At 43.5% G+C, this 22,989-nt stretch overlaps 1 protein-coding gene across 6 annotated transcripts in view; it reads right to left on the bottom strand.

The window, feature by feature from the left end:
• Nucleotides 1-22,989, bottom strand: part of ENPP2 (ectonucleotide pyrophosphatase/phosphodiesterase 2) — a 77,161-nt gene that overhangs the window by 50,856 nt on the left and 3,316 nt on the right. Inside the window, exons 1-4 of one of the 6 annotated variants that reach the window (XM_056331776.1) lie at nucleotides 9,568-9,718; nucleotides 9,027-9,129; nucleotides 2,827-2,982; nucleotides 598-723 (exon numbers count right to left, since the gene is read on the bottom strand). In XM_056331776.1, coding sequence (XP_056187751.1) covers nucleotides 598-723; nucleotides 2,827-2,982; nucleotides 9,027-9,129; nucleotides 9,568-9,618 — 436 coding nt within the window. In that variant the 5' untranslated portion in view covers nucleotides 9,619-9,718. Of the gene's footprint in view, nucleotides 1-597; nucleotides 724-2,826; nucleotides 2,983-9,026; nucleotides 9,130-9,227; nucleotides 9,273-9,427; nucleotides 9,719-22,989 lie in introns of those variants that run through there. The other 5 variants (XM_056331778.1, XM_056331777.1, XM_056331780.1 and 2 more) reach the window with 5 other exon arrangements.

The following is a 22,989-nucleotide window of genomic DNA, read 5'->3' as shown; positions in this document are numbered from 1 at the left end:
TAGAGGATGAAAATTAAGCCTTCACAACCCTCTAGCCACCAAGCAGTGCAGGCTGCACTGCAGCCATGGTGTTCAGAAGATGGCATGGCCACCTGAAGCCCATGCCACCCAGCTGTGAATTACAGCCCTTGTATTCTCATAACTCCTGTCCCACAAAGAACAAAGCCTACAGGTGTTAGGCCAAGTAGTCTCAGTAGTATTCCAGGTGCGGGTGGGGAGAGGTCTTTGAGACAGAGATAACATATCTAGGAATGTTCCATTCCTTCTGAGACCATCAGATATCCCTGCTGTCCCTGTGATGCAGACAAATACATCTAAACACTTCTGTGTTTTACTTTAAACTCTTCTTCATCCACTTATGCCTCTTTCTATTGCCATCTCTACAGGCAAAGACACAGTCATACCATCAACAAATTAAAAGTATTCACCTCTGCTAGTGCCAAAAAAATTACAAATGCAATTCCCCCTTCTTCCCCCCTCCTCCAAAAAATCAGAAGAAAACAAGGAAAGGGTTTCTCCTTTAGAAGAATACTCTACCCACAGGGCTGCCTTCTATCAGGTTTAGAAAGATAAGAGGTAGAAAGACCAAAGACGTACCTTTGCAAACGACTTGGTAATTAGTGCAACAATCTCCTCTACTTAAGCAGTCTTCAGAGCAGTGACAAGCATTGTCATCATTCCTGGTTTCTCCACAGCGATCTTTAGTACATTCCCAGCCCCGAGCTAAAATATTCACCAGGTAGGCAAGAATGAGAGATTGTAATCAAAACAAAAAGTACTCACTGAAGTCATAATGACAACACTGTAGTCGTTAAAAGTTTGATGTAAAGTTTATGGCCCCATTTTCGCGATTTCAAGACCTCTGAAGTAGGCATGTCAACCAGAAACAAAAAGGACCTTTGTGTCCTGCAAGTGCAGGAGGGTGCTTCCACCCACCCACAAGTGCTTCTGCTACCCTCAGGTGTTACACTCCAGGCTTTGTACAGTCTGAATGCCAGAAAAAGTGTAGAAAGGAGAAGACAAGAAAGGATCTTGACAGATAAATGGTGGAGCCTGAAGCTGGTGTTTCTTGGGTGATCCATTCTTTTCTCCGAACTACTCGCAGTTCAAGCCATACAAAATAAAAGAAAGTTGAAAAGAGACTATGTGGATGCAAGTCGCTGCTTTACTCCCATCAGTTCCTCACCTACAGGGTAAGATTCAACACCAACTGCAAAGTTACAGAACAAGAGCTGTTCTTCAAGGAATTATTCAAGGAAAAGCATGGCACAGCTCCTGTAAAGCACTCCAGCTCTTCTTATCTTGCGAATTAAGTTAGGATCTAAGGGCCTGTCTAAATTAGGTGCTCTTTTAAGGGCAGTGCATTGCTTCACCTTGAAATAGGGCCTAAGGGTGTAAGCATATAGCTTTCCACATCCTGGTCCAACCAACAAGAAACTTGAAAGATTAATTTAGACAACATGTGCCCAGTAAAAACCACACCACACCAGAGCAATGCCTATTACTCCCTTTTCTTCTTCACTTGGGGCTTTTTTCTGTAAATATCTAATATTTACAGATTGTACATGTGATAATTGCCTTAATAAATGTCTATGGGAGTATATGTCAATTCACACAACAGTCCCAAGGGCTATGCAGTTATCCATACACATATGTGGACATGGTGCACTGCAGACAGGAGGAATTGAAAGTCTACCCTTCGGCAGCAAATACCTTCTATTGTGCTGAAAGTCTTCAAAAAGAACCTTTCATTCTGCAGTCATTTATATGGGAGCAAAACAGTATCAGCGTAAAATTCAGAAGGTTTTGGCCCGGAACCAAAGGTAGTCTTTCATACTGGATTAGCTCGCCATGTTCTGCTACTAAGCTATTAAAATGATATTATAAACATAACTGAGGAAGTCAGGACTCTCAAGTATGGCACATCCATGGGCAATGATATTTTTAATCATTAGTCTTCTCTTCTGGCTGCTTAGTAAGTGTAATTCTTTCATAAAGCAGGAAAATATTTAATGGCAAAAGTAGAAGGCACCTGTGTCAACTCTGATCACTGTGCAAACAGTCACAGAGATGGGTACAACTAATAATTTAAAAGCACTACGTTAAGTAGTAAGAACATAACTCATGGCCCTCTTTGAAGTTTTCCTTGCCTATGACTCATGAAAACAACAAAAAGAAAATGAACCCAGTGCTGTATTTCCATCCCCCAGGGTCCAACGAATTGAAGTCAAACAGTGTGTTACATGCATCCTGACGTCTGGAAATCAGTCTGGGGCAAGGGGAACAAGCCCAGTTTGTCACCTGCAGCTCACCCTGAGAAGACCTGTGCTGCTTCAACTCTACTTCTGAGGTGCTTTCACAAGTAACCACAATGCACAGCCCACAAGTGAGCATGAATTGCTTCAATATTAAGTCATCACTTGGGAGAAAACAGGATGGCTAACATGGAATGACCAACCTCCAGCCTTTAGCATCGCTCTTTTCATTGTAACCTGGAGGTCAGACTGGTGCCTGAACACTGATTATTGCTTTTAATTGAGTATCAGAAGAACTACTTTGAAATGCAAAGTGCCCTGCTTTTTCTGCCCTGGAAACCATGGGCAAAGCCCAGCAGTGAGAAGCGATAGGCATGCATCCCTCCTGCTCCTTGCAAGGAAACATGGGCTGCATTTTGAGCTGAGCTGAGCCTGCCTGACAAGGCAACCTGAGGTGAGGAGGAGATGCAGGTTATGGCAGGGAGCGCTGGTTTGTCAGGCAGGTCCTGACTGCTGGCAGGAACCAGGTGTCAGCAGCATCTGGCAGTGCAGGACAGGAGACCCATCGTACCTGTCTTTAAGCACAGTTCATCAAAGTCGAAGCAGCAGCTGTTGTAGCTCTTGCACAGGTTGTCACAGCGGCAGCCAGGAGGCTCTGCTTCTTGAAGTTCAAAGCATCTGTTTTTGCAGGAGCCAGAGGTACTGATCCAAGGGGAATCTGACAGGACTGTGTGGAACAAGAAACAGGGCATCATCTGTCAGTCCAGCAGCAGTGGATGAGCAAACCCTCGGCTGCCTGCTCTGGGGAAGGGAAGGGAGCAGGGAGAGAAGAGTTGCTTGAAGAAAAAAAACAAAACAAAACAACAATACCCCAAAACAAATACAAAAAAAAAAAACCAACAGAACAAAACAACAAACAAAAAAAAACCCCACCACCCAAAAACAAAACAAAAAAGAGAAACAAATCCCAGAACAGTTGCTCTTTTGGGGGAGAATAAAATAAAAGGGGAAAGAAAGAAAAAAAAAAAAAGAAGGAAGCAGCTTGCTGTGATAACATCCTGCAAAGAAACAGCCCTGGCTTCACCTCTGTAACAATCAAGAGATCATTAGCAGAAAAGTATTGAAGTCTCCAAGGCCCCATTCCAGGAGCTGCAGCTATTCCTCAGAAGCAGGCCTTTGTTTTCAGAAACCAAGTGACATTTTCATGGCTGGCTGGGCAGTTTGCATAGGAAAGGACTGCAATTAATCTACATGCAGTCAGCAGGACTTGGTTTGCTATACTGGAAGGCACCAAATCAACGTCAAGCGTGAAAGAAAATTCTAAGATGCTCTATAAATTAACAAAGAAGTAAAGCAAGGCTTTTTAGTGGGCTTCTGCAGAGCATTAAATTAAAGAACTTAAAATACAGACGTATGTAAGAAATCAATGCATTTTAGTTATATACATCAATGGAGGAGTGCCAGTCTGAAAACCATGAATAATGTATTAGACTTAATTAATCTCTGTATTAGTAAGGGCCCTTACTGTCAAAGCTGATATGTAAAGCATATAAAATACTAAGTTTTGAGGAAAAAAGCAGAGATGTACATATTTGATATATTTTACATTTTTTACCTATAAAAGAATCCTACATAGCAGCTTATATGAAGTAAGAAAATTGTGTGCTACTTGCTAAGGTTAATCATATTTTATGAAGTAAAATAACAAACGTGTGTTATTCTTCAACAACAGAGGTGTTCCAAGGAAAACTTCACAATGCCTTTTGTTCCTTGAGAGACCTATTAAAATTAAGTCTGAAATTGTCTTGGGGTTTTGTTTTCTTTTAGACCATGGTTTGGTTTTGGTTTTGGCAAACCTTACCATGATTAGCAATGCAATTTTAAGAGGACTGATGCAACGGCACTTTTGGGAAACAGTTGCTCTGATCTTTTCTTATATATTTTTCCCCTACTTTTTTACATAGCTGAAAATTTAGTCTCCACAAACTGAGGGGAAATCTCTTCCCAAACAAGATGACGTTATCCCAGGAGAATGAATGGAAAAGAAGATGAAGGGGAAGTTTGGAGGTGACATTGTAGTAGGCAATATCCCACCAGCTCCCATCCCCAGCACTACTGCTCTGCCACTTCCCTTGGAGTGGCACTGACACTGGCTGGACATCAGCATAAACCACTTCAGGGAGCAAACCTGACAGCAAACCAACCCTACAGCAAGATAATGGGCAAGAAACCCAAACCTACCGCAGCTGCAGTCATGGATCATGGCAGTGGCAAGGGACGTTCATATGCCTGCTGGAAAAGGTAGTAGCAGGCAACCGTGTCTCTGCTTTCCCCCCCCCCCCCCCCCCCCAATTAGATCAGTAATGCTCAGAGCAAGTAACATCATACACACAAAGTTTCACTCTATAGGTATATATACCCTGCAAGAAAGCTCTTTATGAGACATCAATATTTTGGCTGTCTGGAGTTCGAAGGAGCTAAAGATCACATATCTATGCTGGCGACACATGGATCTGTGTTTTCTTTGCTCATATAATAGGCCACAAAGCTATATTAGAAATTAATCACAAAAGAATTGTTTCAAAGCATGATAATGTCCAAATTTTCAGAGATACAAAATCTTGTTCCTTATTCTTAACAACAGCTGCTTCCTGCCAAATGCTTCTGGAGATCTGTTACTAAATAATATTTCCATGTTATTTAATCTCTTCTACTACTTTCCATTTTGGAAGCTAGTAAATATAATCACAGATCCAGTAAGCTGCAAATCAAAGGTATTATGGACCCAAAAGGTACTACATACTAGCATACACTATATATCCCTTACACTGCCATTGCCGCCTTCATTTCAAAGGGATGAGGGGGAGATCATTTGAGAAGGTCAAAAACCACATGTCAACATGCATTTAGGAAAAAGCAGGTGTAAATCTGGCTGCAGATTACATAAGGGACAGAGTCAACTACAGCCCAAGGAATGTCTAGCTGTTGTAAAGAGCAGCTTTATCTGAAAACCATTGGAACAAATTGCCCACCAAGGCTGTGCAATCTCTGATCTTGGAGATTTTGAAGAACAGGTTAGACCAAGATCTGTCAGGAGCACTTCAGTAATAACTGACCATGTCTCCAGGTATACAGAAGGTCTACATAGCTGGTCAAGGTCCCCTTCTAGCTCCATCTTCTATAACTGCAAGTAGGGTTTCCATTTCATGTAAGAAAAGTTTAGCCTAGCTACCTTGTCTGTTATTTTTGCACATTTCTTGACAGCCACTTTATTACTGACATGACAAATTATCCCAAATTACTTAGCAAATTCAAGTCACAGCTCCTCAGTCAATGTAGGACACTCTCCATACAGCAACACAAAAGAGGACTTGATTTAATTTCTCTGATCTCTGAATGTATTAAGATTGTTCATTTGTTTATCATGTTTGACCTTGCCTTTGCAGCCAGACCATGATTTTCAGGTCGTGCACAATGCCATGGCATGGGTACTGGTGCATGCAGAATACTTTGAAAATATACCATGAGAGGCTCCATCCCTGGTGAGCATTTCCAAATTAATAGAAAACCCTGTACAAAACAAACTTACACAATTTTTTGAAATTCCTGCATCCCTCTACAGCTCCTGCAGTCAGACCATGCAGAAGGCAGAGGGACCTTAACATGAAGATCCCTCCCCTCCTTATTTGATTCATAAAGCTTCTCACAACCTTTTCCATGCATTCTTTTTTGGCCAGCTAAGCTCAAAACAACAATCTAAGAATTGTCTTTTATATCACAGGTTAGAGAGAGAAGTTACATAGGGCAATAGTGCCTTTCTGATTCAGTCCATGGAGGTTATTACATCTCCATAGTAAATGTGCTATATTTACCTTGGAAAGTGCCATATGAAACTATTTGATCTGATTCTATCTGATTCCAATATTTTTTAAAAAATAATAATTTGCTTACAGTACTATTTCAGTCATAGGATTACACAACACAGACATGCTTACATAGTCGTTACAGGAAGACGACTGCCTGGTAAGAATTTGCCTGTTTGGATCCCATGGATCCTCTATGGAACCTACATGGATCAACCAAACACCTACACAAAACATCTGAAACACCAGTTTTGCTAGATAATATTCATATTATGAACTTGCATGTCATTTTTGCAGAATGCCATGGCAATGAGTAAAATTTCAATGAGAAGTCAAATTTATTTATTATTTAAAAATAAAGTAAAACCCCCACATCCTAACTGTTCTAGTACAAGAGAGATATGACTCCATTTTTAATGAATTGCTTACAAATCTAGTGAGAAAGGACAGAAAAATGTCAGTGTTTCTCCTTCCAAAATTTAAGCTATCATCCTATCATCACCAAAGAACATGCTTCAAGAGACTACTAAGGCCATTTTCCCTGGAAGTGCTTACAAAGATGCCTAAAAAGCTCCTTAAGCAAGTAGCTTACAAAATCCAAGTTATGGGCAAAAAAAGGGGAACTTTGGTCCTCCAATGTCTTTTAGAAATTTTAAGTAAAAAAAAAAAATTCTATTAAATAATTTGTTGAGTACAATTATTAAACATCTCAAATGTATAAATGCTTATATGTCTGTACTCTGTAAAAAGAGAACAAGAGGGATTTTTTTTTTTAGGCATGATGGTACTTCTTTGACATACATTTATAAGGGACTAGGGAGAAAATGTTGGTTTTGACTTGTAGAGGAGTTCTATGCTAGATGAAAACTGAAATTTGCTTGGAATGATGATGCAGCCTCTGGAGAAATATAAAATTGGTCTGTGCAGTAAAGATCTGTAGTGTTTTTTTCAATCTAAACTAATTAGCTCTAAACACCAAGAAACTTGGAAATACATAAGCCAAGGCAGAATGAAGTTGAAAAAGTATTTATACTAGTATTCCATTCTGGATATTTAATTGCACTGGACTTCTGATGAAATATAACTGGAAGTCATGCAATTAAGAGAGCCTAAATAGGTTCTTTGATCACAGTGCTTTTAGTTTGGTAAGAAAAGCATCTCTCTAGCATAACTTTTTATTTTCTCCTTTAGACATATGTGACTATAATACTTATTCTTTGTTATCCTTTTTTAATTTTTTTTTTTTAGTTTGTTTATTTATTTATTTTACTGCAATAGAAGTAACCAAGCTGCATAAACACTGAAGGGACAAAACTCCCTCATTGTTGCACCCTGGAATGGACTACTTCAATGTCAGGTGTCAGTCCAATCCCACCTGTAAGCGAATTCTCAACAGACAACCAAAAGTAACCCATCTCCTGCCCTCTTACAAGACATCCTGTATTTCATCCTGTTTTTATGTAATGCTGAGATGAACCTCCTACTACTGGAAACATCACGCAGTTACCGATCCCCACCCTGGTGGCACTGAACAGTGCTGGCTGGCTGAGCAGAGTTGGCACTGGTGAGTTGCAATGGGTCCCCAATATCAGACCTTTGGGACTTCAGTAAAATTCAACTGGGCAGCCCTGCCCTGAAGCCTATGTGGTCACTAGCGAGAAAGTAAAACATCTGGCAGCCAGGTGTTGGAAGACATGAAATGCAAATCTTTCATGTCACTATTACACACACTACACAACTTCCTACAGTTAGCGTACTAGAAGATAAAAACAGTAAAATAAAATTGCTTGAAAAGCATTTATTTCCGTTACATAAAGATCAAAAGCAACAGCCACTAACTTTCTGATTACCTAAAATGCCTCTGCTCAGTTATGAGCAGCCCTGATTGTAGCTGTGATTAGACACCAACTCCTGTGAAAGACAGAGTGGGAGAAGACACAGGTACGCTGTCAGGAACACAACAAACTCTGGCCACAGTAAATTATTTTATAATTAACATTCACAAGCTATCCTTACAGATGGGCATTGCAAATGAAACCCTTTCACTTCAGTTCTATTAACCAGCTCTAAGTCAATGACCACAGGTTTCCTTTCTCCTGCCAAAGGAAGGAACAGAGACACAAGTCAAGCTTGCTTACTTACTTTTTTTTCTTTCTTTCTTTTTAAGAAAAAAAGACTAGTTTTCCATGTTATATGTTTTTCCACTTGGACTATGCCTGAGCTCACAAAACCTATACTGCCACAGAACACAAACAACGGTCTTTTCTGTGGCATGTTCTTGCTTTCCTCCGAAGAAAAAAAAAATTGGAGGCGAAAGAAAAACAGAGAACTGGGCGACAGCACATCTGGGCGAACACCTGCTCTCCACTGCCTGGCCCTCTCCACTGCCTGGCCCTCTCTGCCGTCAGATGTCTGCCGTCTACTGTTCACAAACCAGCATGACCTCAGGAGCCACAGAAATCCCAAAAGCTTTTCTCACCAGCGCCTCTTGAAAGCATTAATCAAGTTTCTAGAAACCACTTCAATAGCTACCAGAATAAAGCCAGTACCCTTAAACCCATCGGGGAGTTTCTTTTAGCTCTAGAAGGAAACGGCGTGGTGTACAAGACATAGTAAATGCAACGTAGGAGCTGACAAGACCGATCTCTGTGAGACTGACAGTGCTCAGTCCTAAAATAAGCTAGATTTTCCATAGTCACATGCACTCAGAGCAAAAGTTTAAGTAAATAGGAGACCTATAGGTGAGTCCCAAAGGTCAACTGACTCGGGCTTGCCGAGTTATTTATCCTTCCCTATATCCTAGAGGGAAAAGGAACAAGCAAACTACTGTTTCAGAGTAGGAGTGGTTTCTAACCACAGTATATAACATCAGGGTATTGCGATGTACAATTTACGTCCGTTACTGTACCTGAGAGGGGGCCCTCATCCCATTCTTCAGATCTCCTAAATCGATTTGTCGTAAATCCCATGCAGACATTTACTCCAAAGGCAAAAGCAAATAAAGATATAACCTGCAAAAGTAAAACAGCAAAGTAAGCAAACCGTGCAAAAAGCAGGACTTTCGAGCTAAGAGCATTACAATTAAAGGGGCAGAGATGGTCCTCTGTACATTCGAGCTCCCCAGCACTGCAGTTCCCATCACTGGAGCAGCAGCTGACAGCGTCACCGCTGGAGAGTAACACAAACCAGAAGGGGTTTATGAATAAAACAGCTCTTTCTGAAGCTGAAACGCTCCTTTTTGTAGGAACTTATTCAGGAGAGACGGACTACTCCTCCTTTAAAAGCAAACACGCTCCTCTCCTCCCGTACCTGGTGCGAGTGGAGGCAGCCCTTCTTAGCCATGCTAGAGAATTCTTGAAAAGCCTACGCAGCACCGTCGCCTTTTCTTTATAGTGAGCACAGAGCTGTTTGCTCTGGGAGTTCGGGCTATTAGCTACAAGTAATCCCACCTGGTGAGGTTGACAGGCTCGTGTGATTTGTCCAGGGGGTGATTTCATCATGTTTCGCTCACAAATCGCAGCTCCGCGTGCAAGAAGCTCCAGGCATCATCCCTCGCTGCGCCCTCCCCCCAAACCCAAACACACACACACACACACACACACACACACGCACACACGCACGCACGCTTTTATGTGGTTTCCCCTGGCAAAGCAGGGCTTTCTTATGCTGCTGCGGCCAATAGCTGGTCCTGCTCATTTTATTCTCCTCGCAAAAGTAACATGGTTAAAAGAGAAACCAAATGTGTCTCCATCTGGCTCGGAGAAGCAGGGAGGGGAAGCTCACTCGGGGCTGCGGCACGAAAATATCCCGCTGCCACCCTCCAGTGTCACCCAGCGTCGCAGCGCGGTGGGCTCGGCGCACGGGGCCAGCGGAGCCCTGCTACTGGCCTGGCGGCAGCCCGGTGACTTTAGGGAGCTCGGGTGCTGGTCTCCTCCAAGGGTGCTCCTGAAGTTTCTAGCTGTGTCACGGATGAGGGACACACACGGCCTATCCCCCTCCCCCCCCCAAAAAAAAAAAAAAAACCACCAACAAACAAACCCAAACTGGGGACACCTTCAAAAGGGGGGTTATCTTTCAACGCTGTTCTGCTGCGCTGCTGTTGCAGTGCAAGGCTCAGATCGATGGAAACACAAGCAGTTTTATCTGAATAGCTGGAAACCGCAGACTTCCAGAAAGGAAGGGATGTGACACATTCCCTCTGCCCCACATTTTCCCATTTTCATCAACAACAACAGAGAGCTCGGCTGTTTGGATAAGCACTTCTATTTACAAAGCAAAATGATAATGCTGAGCAGAATTACAGCTCGAATCAGTGGCTTAAATATTACTTGCCAAGGCAAATTATTTACCAGTGTAGTTCGCCACTTTTTTTCCCTGATGAAAGCTTCTTTCATTAAACTATTTACTAACAATGACATTTAAAGGGACAGAGTCAAGGTTCATTAGCCCTTTGAAGTTCCCTTGGGTCCTGTCCCATATTCTATACTGGCATTAAGAAACAGTGTGCAGTTTTCTTTAAACTGTCTTGTGATATTAAACATGTACAATTTTGAGCTTTGTTTAGATGTACCTTTTACCTGCTGCAATATCTCTCTGGTCCCACCATGCAGCTTTACAGGGCAGAGGCTAAAAAGCCCTTTTCTTTGCTAGCCACATCTTATCAGCCTGCCAGCCTTTGCTAGGAGCTGATCCTAAGTTATGCTGTTTCTTAACCAAAAGTGGCTCTATCGTGCAGCTGCATCTTTGAGCTGCAAGGCTCAGGGAAATGTTAGCTAGCTTGAAAAGACCTACATCTTAGCTACACCAGGACACTGTATTCCTTTCCCTTACACAGACCAGGACTGTGAAGTTAAGACCCATCTTCTAACTTTCTCTTCATCACTAGCTGGGTTGAAAATGAAATAGGTTGCAATAGGCAGTATTTTTCTAGCAAAAAACCTGTGCATAGAGGTCTAGAGAAAAGTAATTCTTCACCCTTAGCGTCTGGCATATCCTGTGATTAAACAACTTCACCCCCAAGCACTAGGTAAGTACAGCAGTGTGTGACAGCAGCAAAAGGGAAACCAAAGGTGTCGTAAATAAAATCACTCAAAGGTATTGCCTATGTATCTCAGCTAATGAAGTTCATAATTTCATGGGCAAAACATGGGAATCAGCAGCCCAAGCTCTTCTCCAGCCTGGGACCCTAAGGTCTCTCAGTGACCCAGGCAAAACACAACTGAATTTTCAAGTCTGGTGGCCAATTTTGAGTGTCCAAACCAATACAGGCCAATTTGAGGCCCAGTACGTCCAGCCTCATTGTCAGAGATGCTGAGCCTTAGCTGTACCTGCCTATCTTCCCAACACACAGGTGTTCAGTTCTTTTGAAAGAAAGTTCCTACATAAGTTAGAAATGGCCACCCAGAAATATAAAGCAAGAAACAATACCAAAAAAATACAGCATCATGGATGACTTCTGCTGATCTGAAAACACATATTTCATTTTTCCATTCATGTAACCTCTCTGGAGCTTGTAAACTGCACAATTTTACATAAAAGGAGGAGCTCATTTTATGTTTCCTAGTCCATGCTACAAGTATATTTTAATCATTAACCTCCTTTGTAATATCCTTTAGAACTATAGATGATGACGACTCTGAAGCTGCTAATCTTTTTCATATGTGTTATGTAAGACGCATTCTCCAGTAGCTCTGAACTGACCGCATACTCAGATGCACAATCATCTTTTTGTCACAAGGATACTGCCTGAAGCCACCCCACAGATGCTGAAGAAACTTATTAGCATAAACAAGGTCTAATAATTTTGTTCAGGCAAAATTTCGCTGCTGGGATGACTGGAAATTAATTCTTTTAGCAATTATTTGCCATTTTATTCATCAGAAAAGACTAAAGCTGAAATAACGTATTCCCAGCCCAAGAACACAGTGGAGCAGTGCAAGTCTTAGGATTTAAAAGAAATCATTAAAAAGGAATTTTAACAAGGTCAACAGAGTATGAAATGCCTCTTCATCAGTTACTGTGTATAAGAATTGGCCTTTGGCTTTTATGGCTTATATAATCGTACTGATTATTATTAAACTCAGAATGAAGAACTTTCAACCAGCCACTAGGTGGCACCTTACATGAGAAGTTCATAACGGCTCCACAGTTAAAACCATTCATAAGAATCACAGAATCGTTTAGGTTGGAAAAGACCTTTAAGGTCATCGAGTCCAACCGTTATCCAGCACTGCCAAGTCCACCACTGAACCATGTCCCTAAGTGCCACATCTAGGCATTTTTTAAACACCTCCAGAGATGGTAATTCCACCACCTCCCTGGGCAGCCTGTTCCAATGCTTGACCACCCTTTCAGCGAAAAGATTTTTCCTAATCTCCCCTGGTGCTACTTGAGGCCATTTCCTCTTGTCCCATCACTTGTTACTTGGGAGAAGAGACCGACCCCCACCTGCCTACAGCCCCCTGTCAGGGAGCTGCAGAGAGCGACAAGGTCCCCCCTCAGCCTCCTTTTCTCCAGGCTGAACACCCCCAGCTCCCTCAGCCGCTCCCCATCAGACTTGTGCCCCAGCCCCTTCCCCAGCCCCGTTGCCCGTCTCTGGACACGCTCCAGCCCCTCCGTGTCCCCCCTGCAGTGAGGGGCCCAACACTGAACACAGGGTTCCAGGTGCCGCCTCACCAGTGCCCAGTGCAGGGGGACGGTCACTGCCCTTGTCCTGCTGGCCACACGACTGCTGATACAGGCCAGGATGCTGTTGGCCTTCTGGGCCACCTGGGCACACTGCTGGCTCATGTTCAGCCAGCTGTCAACCAACACCTCCAGATCCTTTTCCACCAGGCAGTTTTCCAGCCCTTCTTGCCCAAGCCTGTAGCATTGCGCGGGGTTGTTGTGACCCAAGTGCAGGACCCAGCACTTCTCCCTGTGGAACCTCACACAATTGGCCTCGGCCCATTGGTCCCAGCCTGCCCAGATCCCCCTGGAGAACCTTCCTGCTCTCAAGCAGATCAACACTCCCTACCCAACTTGGTGTCATCTTCAAACTTACTGAAGGTGTACTCGATTCCCTCATCCAGATCATCAGTAAAGGACTGGCTGCAGTGCTGAGCCCTGGGGAACACCACTTGTGACCAGCCACCAACTGGATGTAACTCCATTTACCACCACATTTTGGGCTCAGCCATCCAGCCAGTTTTTTACCTAGTGAACAGTACACCAATCCAAGCCATGAGAAGCCAGCTTATCCAGGAGAATGTTGTGGGAAACGGTGTTATAGACTATTCCACAGAGTTAATATAAGAAAGGCAGTATTTACAGTCTTAGATAAAACTGAGAAAATAAAATGCAGAAAAATCAAGTATATTGGCACATTTAGAGTTTGGGGATACAGTAGGCTCTAAAGAAATAAGCCTTTTTAGCTACTCAGCTCCACTTTGCACTGGATGCTGGATGCAGCCACATCAGGTGAGTGGGGTGGGGGGTGGGTGGTGCGGCAGGGTGAAAGCCTCCAGTATACTTGACAGCAGCATGAAAAGCAGAAAAGTGAATGACTTCTCCAAAGTGTCCCAGAGCTTTCACCCTCTCAAAGACAGCTTCCACGTATAGATGTGGCTGAGAAAAACAGTTAGCTGGGTACATGAAGTAGCATTTCAAAGAACAAAACCTTTTGATAAATTATAGAAATCTGAGCAGGGTCTACATAAAGCCTCCTCAGATGCAAGCACTGTGAAGCCAAATAAGCTTCCAGCAGCTGAAGCAAACACAGGAAGATGTGAGTACCTTGCTGAAAACACCCTGAGGCTTTTTAGCAAAAGCAAAGAGGCACAGCATAACAAGAAGAGCTGATTCCTTTATGTATAAAGGACTTTAAACCATATTTTTATAGGACTTTATAGATAAAAACCAAATATCTTTGGCACTTGGCCAGTGCAGTGACTGATAAGACAGAGAATGAAGGGGAGGGGAGTGTGAGGGCAAGGACTTCAAAAGGACAACAAAGCCAGCAAAAGGCAGCAGTCTGATGACAAAAAGAGAAGTGAGAAGAGTAAGCATCAGTGCAGCAGGGTGATGATGTGTGATGAGCAGTCCCTCAGCAGAGATCAGCCCAGGATCCAGGCTATAGCCACATGCAGGAGTCTCAGAAACATGATTGCACAGCCTGGGTATGCAGGAGGAAAATACACGAGAGTTGCTGAAGTACGAGGGACCTGTATCTGCTCAGCTTGTAGGAGTACCACTGAAGACCCCAAAACGGTCACTGAGAAGTCCTCTTTACCTGATGGAAACACTCCAGCAAGTGATAGATTTCAAATGGCTGGCAAGCTGTCTTGGAAACTAAAAATTACAATCTGATCATAAGTGGTAGGAGAGGACGCAGATGTTTGCATGGATGCTTTAAAGGAGTAGGCAGGATATAGAGAAAAAGAAGCTGTTAGCATAGACAAGGGTCAGACTGTCCCTTCCTTGGGCTGTGGGACATGTTGTGAGAGTTGCAGCAGCTTCTGCAAGTATCTCTTGTTCTTACACACATAAAAGCTGCATTTTGTCAAGGAGGCAATCTTCCTGGCAGAGGGCACAGGACTGACTGCTGAGGAGCTGCACCACCGTGCCCATGGCTACTTGATGAGACTGTGAAGACCCACAAACCAGGCTGTGCTTATGGAAGTACACCCTTCTCACCACAGTGCCTCGAAACACCACCTGACAGCAGCTTGAGGCTTGAGGAACAGTCACCAATTATCTGTCTGCTCATCACAACCCTGAAGGAAAAGGTATGCAAACCATAGTGCCTCATGCACCGGAAGAGTGTGCTAAGGATGACTTTCTTGGCCAGAAAGATCCATAAAGGGGTGCCAGACCCCCAGGGATGATCACGGAAAAATTAAAGCCTTCAAAATTGCAGTTTCCTGCAACCCAACCCCTGAGGCACCAAGTCCCTTAGGCATCTATAAGCCCATCAGCATTTCTGAGCACCCTACATAATGCCTGAAGGGTTCACAGGCCTAGGAGGTGAGCATCCAGATCCAGCCCAAACCTCACTGAGTATGACCAGCAAAGCACGTCAACAGCAAAGCACATTACATCCCTCCTTGCCTCAACCTCCCAGGACGACTAACAAATTGCATCCGCACAAAACACAAGTACATTGGGTGCATGCCTGTCAGAAACTGAGCCTACATGCTCTGCCTACCCAGAGAGAGAAGAGGAACCACCAGACAAGGGAGGACCTGAGTCCCAGTCTCTGCTTTACTCATGTAAAACACTTGCATGCTCACTGGGCTGAGGACTGAAATCCACGAGTAACCTGGTGAAAAAAATGAGGAGGTAATGCAGGAGAGAAAATTCTCCCACACCCTATATCAGATACAACAGCTCCGTGGCTAAATGAGGGCTGTGGATTTGGCAATAGCACTGCAGCTCATGAAGCTGGCTTGGATGCCTGTGGAGGGGCCTTAGCTCAAGCACACGTGCAAGGACCATTTCTGCCTGCAACACAAGCAGAGCAAGGCTTATAAGTGAGATCACGTCTTTTATCAGAACAGCTAGGTTAGCTGGAAAAAGGGGAGAAGTTTTCAGTAACCTGAAGAAAGCTTTGCGTGCCTGAATGCCTGCCTCTTTTCTCACAGGAGTACGAGAGCTAATAGACCATCTGCTCCAATACAGGGCATTACACCTCTCCCTGTGAACCACATGTGTGACAGCAACAGCATTAACACTAGCCCAAATATGTATACCTTTATCATCTTCAAAGAAATTGACATCTTCCCAGTTAGGTTTCTGGACAATATTACTATTATGAAGCAGCACAAATACTTCACTAAAATGCACTGAGTCCAGAATATTTCTTAAGATAATAATATATAAAAATTCTAGCATGCTGCAGAATAAAAACTGTTCTGTGATGAAAAATCACTTCTCCGTGGAAGGTATGAATGAGCGAAACACAGAGCAAAAGAGCCCATATGTGTTTTCAATGCAACTGAAGCGAGGCTAAGTATGTCTTCATCTTTGCTTTCTGCTGCTTGAGATGGTGACAGGTGTCACAGGTGCCCACTAACAGCTGTACATCCATCTTTTTAAAAGAGCTGTAGGCTTCACTGGTGTGAAAATAATGCATCTACCCCCTAACAGTAGTCTAGAGGTCTCAAAGGCCTTGCACAGTACCTTCCATGTGCCACACATAATCACTGTTAATTTATTTGAATTTTACAAGTGGTACAACCTATTCTGTCTCACAAAAAGCTTAACCCTTTAGAACCCATTAGTTAAAGCTAAAAGAGGAAACGACAAAGAAAGATGGGAAAACTACTTAAAGGTGCAATAAAGCAGATTTTCTAGACTTCAGATCATATTCTTTGTTCCTCTGTGTAACTTGTGTGTACATCCTTTACCATGTTTGAACCTTTCTCAATCGAATATTAGCTTCTAATTTCCTGTGTATAAAACTTCTTGTGGGGACTTCTACAATTATCCTGCAGCATACCTCTCATACTTAATCACATTTGCCCTTAGCCCAAAATCTATTTTGGCATGCTTTTCAAGCTCAAGGCTTGGATATGATTAAAAAATTTCCAAGTGCTAATCTCTTCCCTACAAGTAGAATGTGGATATAATTAATTCTGTTTTGTTTACTTTAAGTTTGTTTTCTTTGCCAAATAAGAGTTTCTGTTTGTTTGTTTGAAATGCCTTTTTAAAAAAAACAACAACACAACAAAACAACGAAAACAACAACAAAAAAACCAAACACATTTTTGGCACTTGGATCAAGAAAGAAGTATTTTAATTAGTATTTTTCTTCTTGTTAATCTAAAAAACCCCACTGATATTTTCTAAACAGCAAAACCCTATTTGATGTCAGTTTAAAGAGATATATCACTAGGAATACTGTTCTCAACTTGCCTGCAGCTGAGGCTTTGGACATCCATGCTCTGCAGCAACAATACTTCTGGGGAAAAAGCAAAGTGGGGTCAGGCTGGAAACAGGATTCTCCTACGACGAACAGGGCCATGCCTTCATGTGGGCATATTTTCCTCCTGCTTCTATGCATAAGGAGGCATGTCAAGACAAGAACTGGCTGCTGTTATGGTGACTGCACCTAGGAAAGCTTTTTTTGGCATGGTAAATGAATGCATGAACATAGAACAGGCTGTGGTAGTGTCGCAGTTAAGACAAACAAAAAGAGCCGAAGGCCTTCTGGGGCTTGAACCTACTTCACATGAACACAAGTTCGATTCAAGTACAGAGCTTTTTTATTTGCATAAGGACTGCAAGACTGCACCACTAAATGCAATCAGTCCAGGATAAAGAGAAGGAAATCCTCTATTAAAAAAAATCCTGAAGAAATCAGGACAGCTGATGAAGAAACATCCTCTGAAAAAGAGGAATAACAATTATTAAAAGCTGCCTAAGCTGCCTGATCTGATTCGCTGGGTGGCCCCGTGAACACTTAAGTGGAGGAGGATACAACAGGAAATGTACAGGCTTTTGCTCAAAGAAAAATGCATAAAATGAAGACACAGCTAATACTGTCACAAACTTAGCCCCATCTGCAACTCCTTTTTGGGTTACTAATTTGTCTCATAGTTGAAAGATACATCTTTATAGCTTACACAAGCTATAAGTGGGGTGGGTTATGTGATTAACTTGGAAATAACTGGATTTTCCTTCAGAACAGAAATAAAACCAGACAGCAGAGTCCAGATACCAAGCGTCTACCAGCAGCCCTGGCAGACTGGCTCATCCTCACCATCACTTCCATCCTTCTCACCCCAACCAACCATTCCTAGGGCCACAACGTGAGTCAAAACAGGTTGAAAAATTCCCTTCCTTTGACAGGTTTTGAAGTTGGATGAGTTCCCTGCTCTGGTCCTCAGCCCAGGAAGCAATGCATCTGTGAGATACAGTGAGCTGCAAACTGCTACTGCTTCTGAACCCCAAGCCAGCTACCATAAATAAGCAGCATCCTGTGGCCAGGGGGGCAGAGGGCAGAGCACAGACAAGCTCTTCTCTTCCCCCACCACTCACTGCTCCTTCCAGGGGAGCAGTTTCACTGCAGCATACACCCAGCTCTCTGCATTTCTTAACCTGCATCTGCTGCTGCCTGTTTTAATGACAAAGCACAAAAGCGTAAAACAAGTGCATATTACTTTTTAGGTCATTTTGGACCAGTGGGCCACTTTCCAAGCATCACAAATTTTCCTAAGTTGAACCATGTCACCACCATTTCAGTCGAATGCCAGCTTTTTTTTCTGATTACAGCCAAGTGCAAAGATGACAAATATAAGTAACAAAGGGAAAAACATCCTGTTGGAACAGTACTCCCTGTTTTCTACGGGTGAGAAAAGTATAAGCAACATTTCAGCAACAAAACAATGTGATCCATTGCTGGATTATTTTTTTTTAAAAAACGCTATCATAACTGAATAGATTTCAAGCTCTGCAGGAATGCAATATTAAGAAAAAAATTAAGGAAAAGTGCTAGAAGTCAAAAATACACAACTCTGTGCTAGCATGGGTTTTCGTAAGGATTATCAGGGCTATTATTGATGTAAATACTTTTTTCACTTTTTCAGCATAAATCTTTGGAAAGGAATAAGAATTTTTTTTTTTAATGGATTAAACAAGTAGACTGTAGGGAAGCTCTGGCCACTTAAATATGAATAGATTTCTTCATTATTTTAAAGCAAATAATCTTACTGAGTTAAGTTTTAACTCATCTTTTTTTTTCATCTAGCAATACAATATTTTCAGGAGGAATCACTTCCTCTGTTTAATGGTTGCTGACTGCTGTAAAACAAAAGCAGCTCTGCTTCATTCAGCCTTCACAGAAAGCTCCCCATCCCAGTGAATCTTTTCTTCACAGCAGACAAGACTAAAGTCAGCTTGAAATTACATTTGTTGAAGTTTCTCAGAGGAGAGACAGATGTTCCTGGGCATCCACAGAAAGCTTGCAAAACAGCTGGGACTATTTAACTGAGCGTCCTTTCACTGCCCATCGCTACCCCTTCTCCAGCTACCCCTTCCCAAGACGCTGCAACCAAACACCTTTGAAAGCAATGTCTGATCCAACCCATGTTTTTTTAGGACTTGAGTAAACTACCACGCTGGTGAGGAGAGTAGAGACACCTCCTTTTCCAGCAATAGCTTTGCCAGCTGAAGGAAAGGCCTCTGGTACCTGCTGTCCCTGCTCAGGTGTGCAAACTCAATATTTTATCCTTCTGGGTGACGAGTTGCCCAGCCTGGCTGCTTCTCCCCCTGCTCTGCACCACACTGACCATGGTAGCTTCGCTGCTTGGGTGATCTTCCTCTAGCCTGGTGCTGAGGAACACCATGACTAAATCACCCTTTAAAAAAAACAAAACCAAACCCAACACACTTTGAGTAAAGACACCAGGATGGATGATGGAAACAGGCAAGGAGCAGCAATATCTTCAAGTGGCACCTGAAGCCAGCACAGGAGGAGCAGCACCCCTGCTCCTGGGGTGAACTGGGTTCACTTCGCACCAGGTCAGAGCAGGAGCACACACAAGCTTCCTCTGTGGTAGCTTAATCCATGACAGCTGTTTTGAAAATGAGTATCGGAGTATAAACTCATGTTCATATCCCTCCTTATAGGCAGCCTAAGCCTGCTGAAGCATCTGCTTGATTCTGCAGATAATACAGCATGGGTTTGGAAGGTGTTGAAATAAAAAAATGACACTAGGAAAGCTTCTGGTTCCGTAGCTTCCTACTCTGACACATTATATATAAAACAAGTAAGCCAACCCCAAAGCCCCATTGTATAAGGGCAGGTGGAAGTACAGCCAGACTGCAGGATGGAGGGCACAGGGCAAATGCGTGGGAGGCTTTTGGAGAGGTGACAGCTTCAGCCAATAAGCCAGGCCTGATGCTGCCAGCAGCAACTGCCAGGACAGCATGGTAAATGAAGGGCACCCAATATCTGATGACTGTCACAGTCATCTCCTACCATCTGTGGGGAATACTGGGCTGGCTGGGCAGAGCAATGGAAGGGCAAAAGAAGACATCTTAGTGTTGGGTGTGAAAAGAGACAATATATATCTGGAGAACAGAGCTCTGGAGATTCCTTAGAGATTCAAAAGGGAATCTTGTTCCCTCTGTTGAGAGGCTCTGTGGGAGGAAATCTTCCTTGTGATCTCTGCTCTATTGTTAATGCTCTGTTTCGGTAATACTTTATCGCACATTTCCAATATATGTTAAGGGACATAAAAAAAATAGAGCCTATTTAGGTGCATTGAATTTATGTGGTCAAGCACAAATGACCTGAGCAATGAATCTGTTTGGACTTGGCAGCCAGCCGAGATTGGGACCCTTCAGGCTGTTTCCTTTAAGAGAGGACTTAGGCTGTGGCATCAAGTGATTCTTTGGTACAATCCTGTCGTTTACAAAGAATGTACAAAAAAATGCTGTTTCCCTGAGCCGGGAAAGGAATCCTATTGTTTTGGATATCCAAGAGGCACTTAAGGGCTTCTTACATTTACCCTGATTGAAGGGCCATCAGCTCAAATGGAATTTCATCCAATTTTATAACAGCAATCCCTTCCCTCTGTCCCAGCCTGAGGGGTGACCTTGCCTGGAGTTTGCCTGTTGTCCTCACTGCCACCTTAGCTGTGCTGCCTCAGCTTGGAAAGAAAGGAAAGCAAGCATTTACAGGTGAGAGCAACTTAAATTATTTACAAAGTATTGTTTCATCAGTAGGGTTTTTTTCCTCATCCCCTTGTAGTGGCCATATTTTCATCCACGGGATGTTTTTTATCTTCTCAGCCAAAATTCCTTTTGGGGGTGCAAAGAGAGCCTTTGAGGAATGCCCAGGATGACTGAGGAAGCTGTAACTCACCTGGGCTGAGCCACATGCTTCCAATGTCACCTGTTACAGGTACCAGACTGCAACCACAAACTCATATTCTTCTTTTTACAAAGACGGCTGAACCATACCGTATTTTCTCTTTATACAGCCTATGAAGTCGTTGAAGTATTGCACCCAAGATCCTTCACTGATCCTAACACAGATGAGGGCTGGGCCACCTTCGCAGCATCCCACTGACATGCGAGATGGATGCTGACATACCAGCCCCCTGCCTGGTGCAGCCAGAGGGACAGCAGTTTGTTACAGCCCCTGCAGTTGCAATCAAGAGTTTCTCCATCCCAGCATTGGTAGCCCCCGACACTGAATTTGGTGCAGGGCTGATTCCCCAGACCCCCTGCTGCTGCCACAACACGTGTCCCTCACCACCATGCTGTCCCAGGTCCAGTAACCCTCACCAACCCTTTGCCTATTTCCCTATTCTCCTGCCACAGCCAGAAAAGGTTTTCAAGACATCACATTCATCAACAGCACCAGGGACATACAGCTAATATGATTAAAAAGGTTCTTCTGCAAGGGGAATTATACAACAGGTGAACAAAAATTCTGCAGATAGTACCTTCTTCCATGAAATTCACTTTGTTGTCTTTGCCCTTTTTATTGCTATTTGTCAGGAACTCTTGTGCATCCTGCAGCATCAAAATCTCATCCTGCCTCAAGGACTCCCACTTAAATGGGGCAGTCTGGAGCAGTTCTGCAGAGCTGAGCTGCTGGAGTCAAGTCATTGAAAACACAGGGCCTGGGATAGGGTGTCCCTAGGCTGTATTCCTCCTCTCTGCTTTGTTATGCTGTTTGCAAAGTGCTGAGGGAAGTGTTCAAATCCTGACCCAGGTTTGCACAGGGCTCTCCGTAAAACCTGGAGTGATTCCCTGTGGAGTCCGTGCAAAGTCCTGCCCATACTGATCAACACTTTTGCTGACCAACTATTTGCTACAGCACAGACAGAACAATAAAATCATCCTTTCTTCAGGTCCACACATTTCCCACTTGCAAGTTATCCATGTCTAGGAAAAGAATGACCTGGTGGGTTGGTTTGTGTGTAAACACAAGTGTATGGACCTGTCTGGGAACATCTCCTCATGGGTTAGCCCTGGCTAATGCACATGTAGCTGGCAGCCCAGGAAGCACCCTCATCCCTACAGCTGCCTGCGGCTGGGCACGTGCTGGTATTAAGCCAGAAACTTGAAATTTGGTATTAGATCAAAAAGCCCATACGAACAAAGTGGTACTACCCAGGACAGTTCATATATCCCAAGTTCTTTGAGCACCACAGGGATGAGGGGAAGGACCTCAGCCGGACGTGCCATTTAATAACATGCAGGAAGAAATGAAAGAGCTGTGAGGAGAATAAAACGGGAAATGGCAGTAATGGGGGTGGCGGGTAGCTGCCGTGGGAGCGAGGGTTTCAGGAGAAGAATGACAGGAATAACTCTGGCCCTGTTCCACAAATGATGGAATTACACCATGACATGGGAGGGAAAAATAAGGTTACGGTCAAGGATGAGTTACTAAGAACTTCTGGGGGAAAAAAAGAGAGAGAAAGCCAGTGAAGAAGCCAGTAATAGCAAAGCCAGAGGTGACTTCCAAAACTAAAAGGCTTTCAGGTTAAAAACCTTTAAATAGCCAAAACTTACGTGAAAACAGAAGATCAGAGGGTGAGAGTCCAGAAACATGTACAATTGTGCATTATTTTTGTAGCTATGAGGTCAAGGTTTAAGGCTTCTGTACGGGGTGGCGGTGGGGCTGTGGGGGTCTCTGTGAGGAGAGGCCAGGGCTGCCCCACGCTGGTCCCAGCCGGTCCCAGCCGGCTCCAGCGGGCCCGCCGTGGCACCTCTGGTAAAATGTATTGAAGAAAGGGTGAAAAAACACAGTGCACGTAGTGAAGAGTGAAGGGAAAAGTGTGAGGAACAGCTTTGCAGACACTATGGTCATGAAGAAGGAGGGGAAGGGGGTCCTCCAGGCCCTGGAGTGGAGATCCCCTGTCAGCCCATGGAAA

The sequence above is a fragment of the Falco biarmicus genome, chromosome 3 (genome assembly GCF_023638135.1).
Source record: "Falco biarmicus isolate bFalBia1 chromosome 3, bFalBia1.pri, whole genome shotgun sequence".
Taxonomy (NCBI): Eukaryota; Metazoa; Chordata; class Aves; order Falconiformes; family Falconidae; genus Falco; species Falco biarmicus.
Note: the sequence above shows the minus strand (reverse complement) of the source record. Positions and strands in the feature narration are given on the sequence as shown.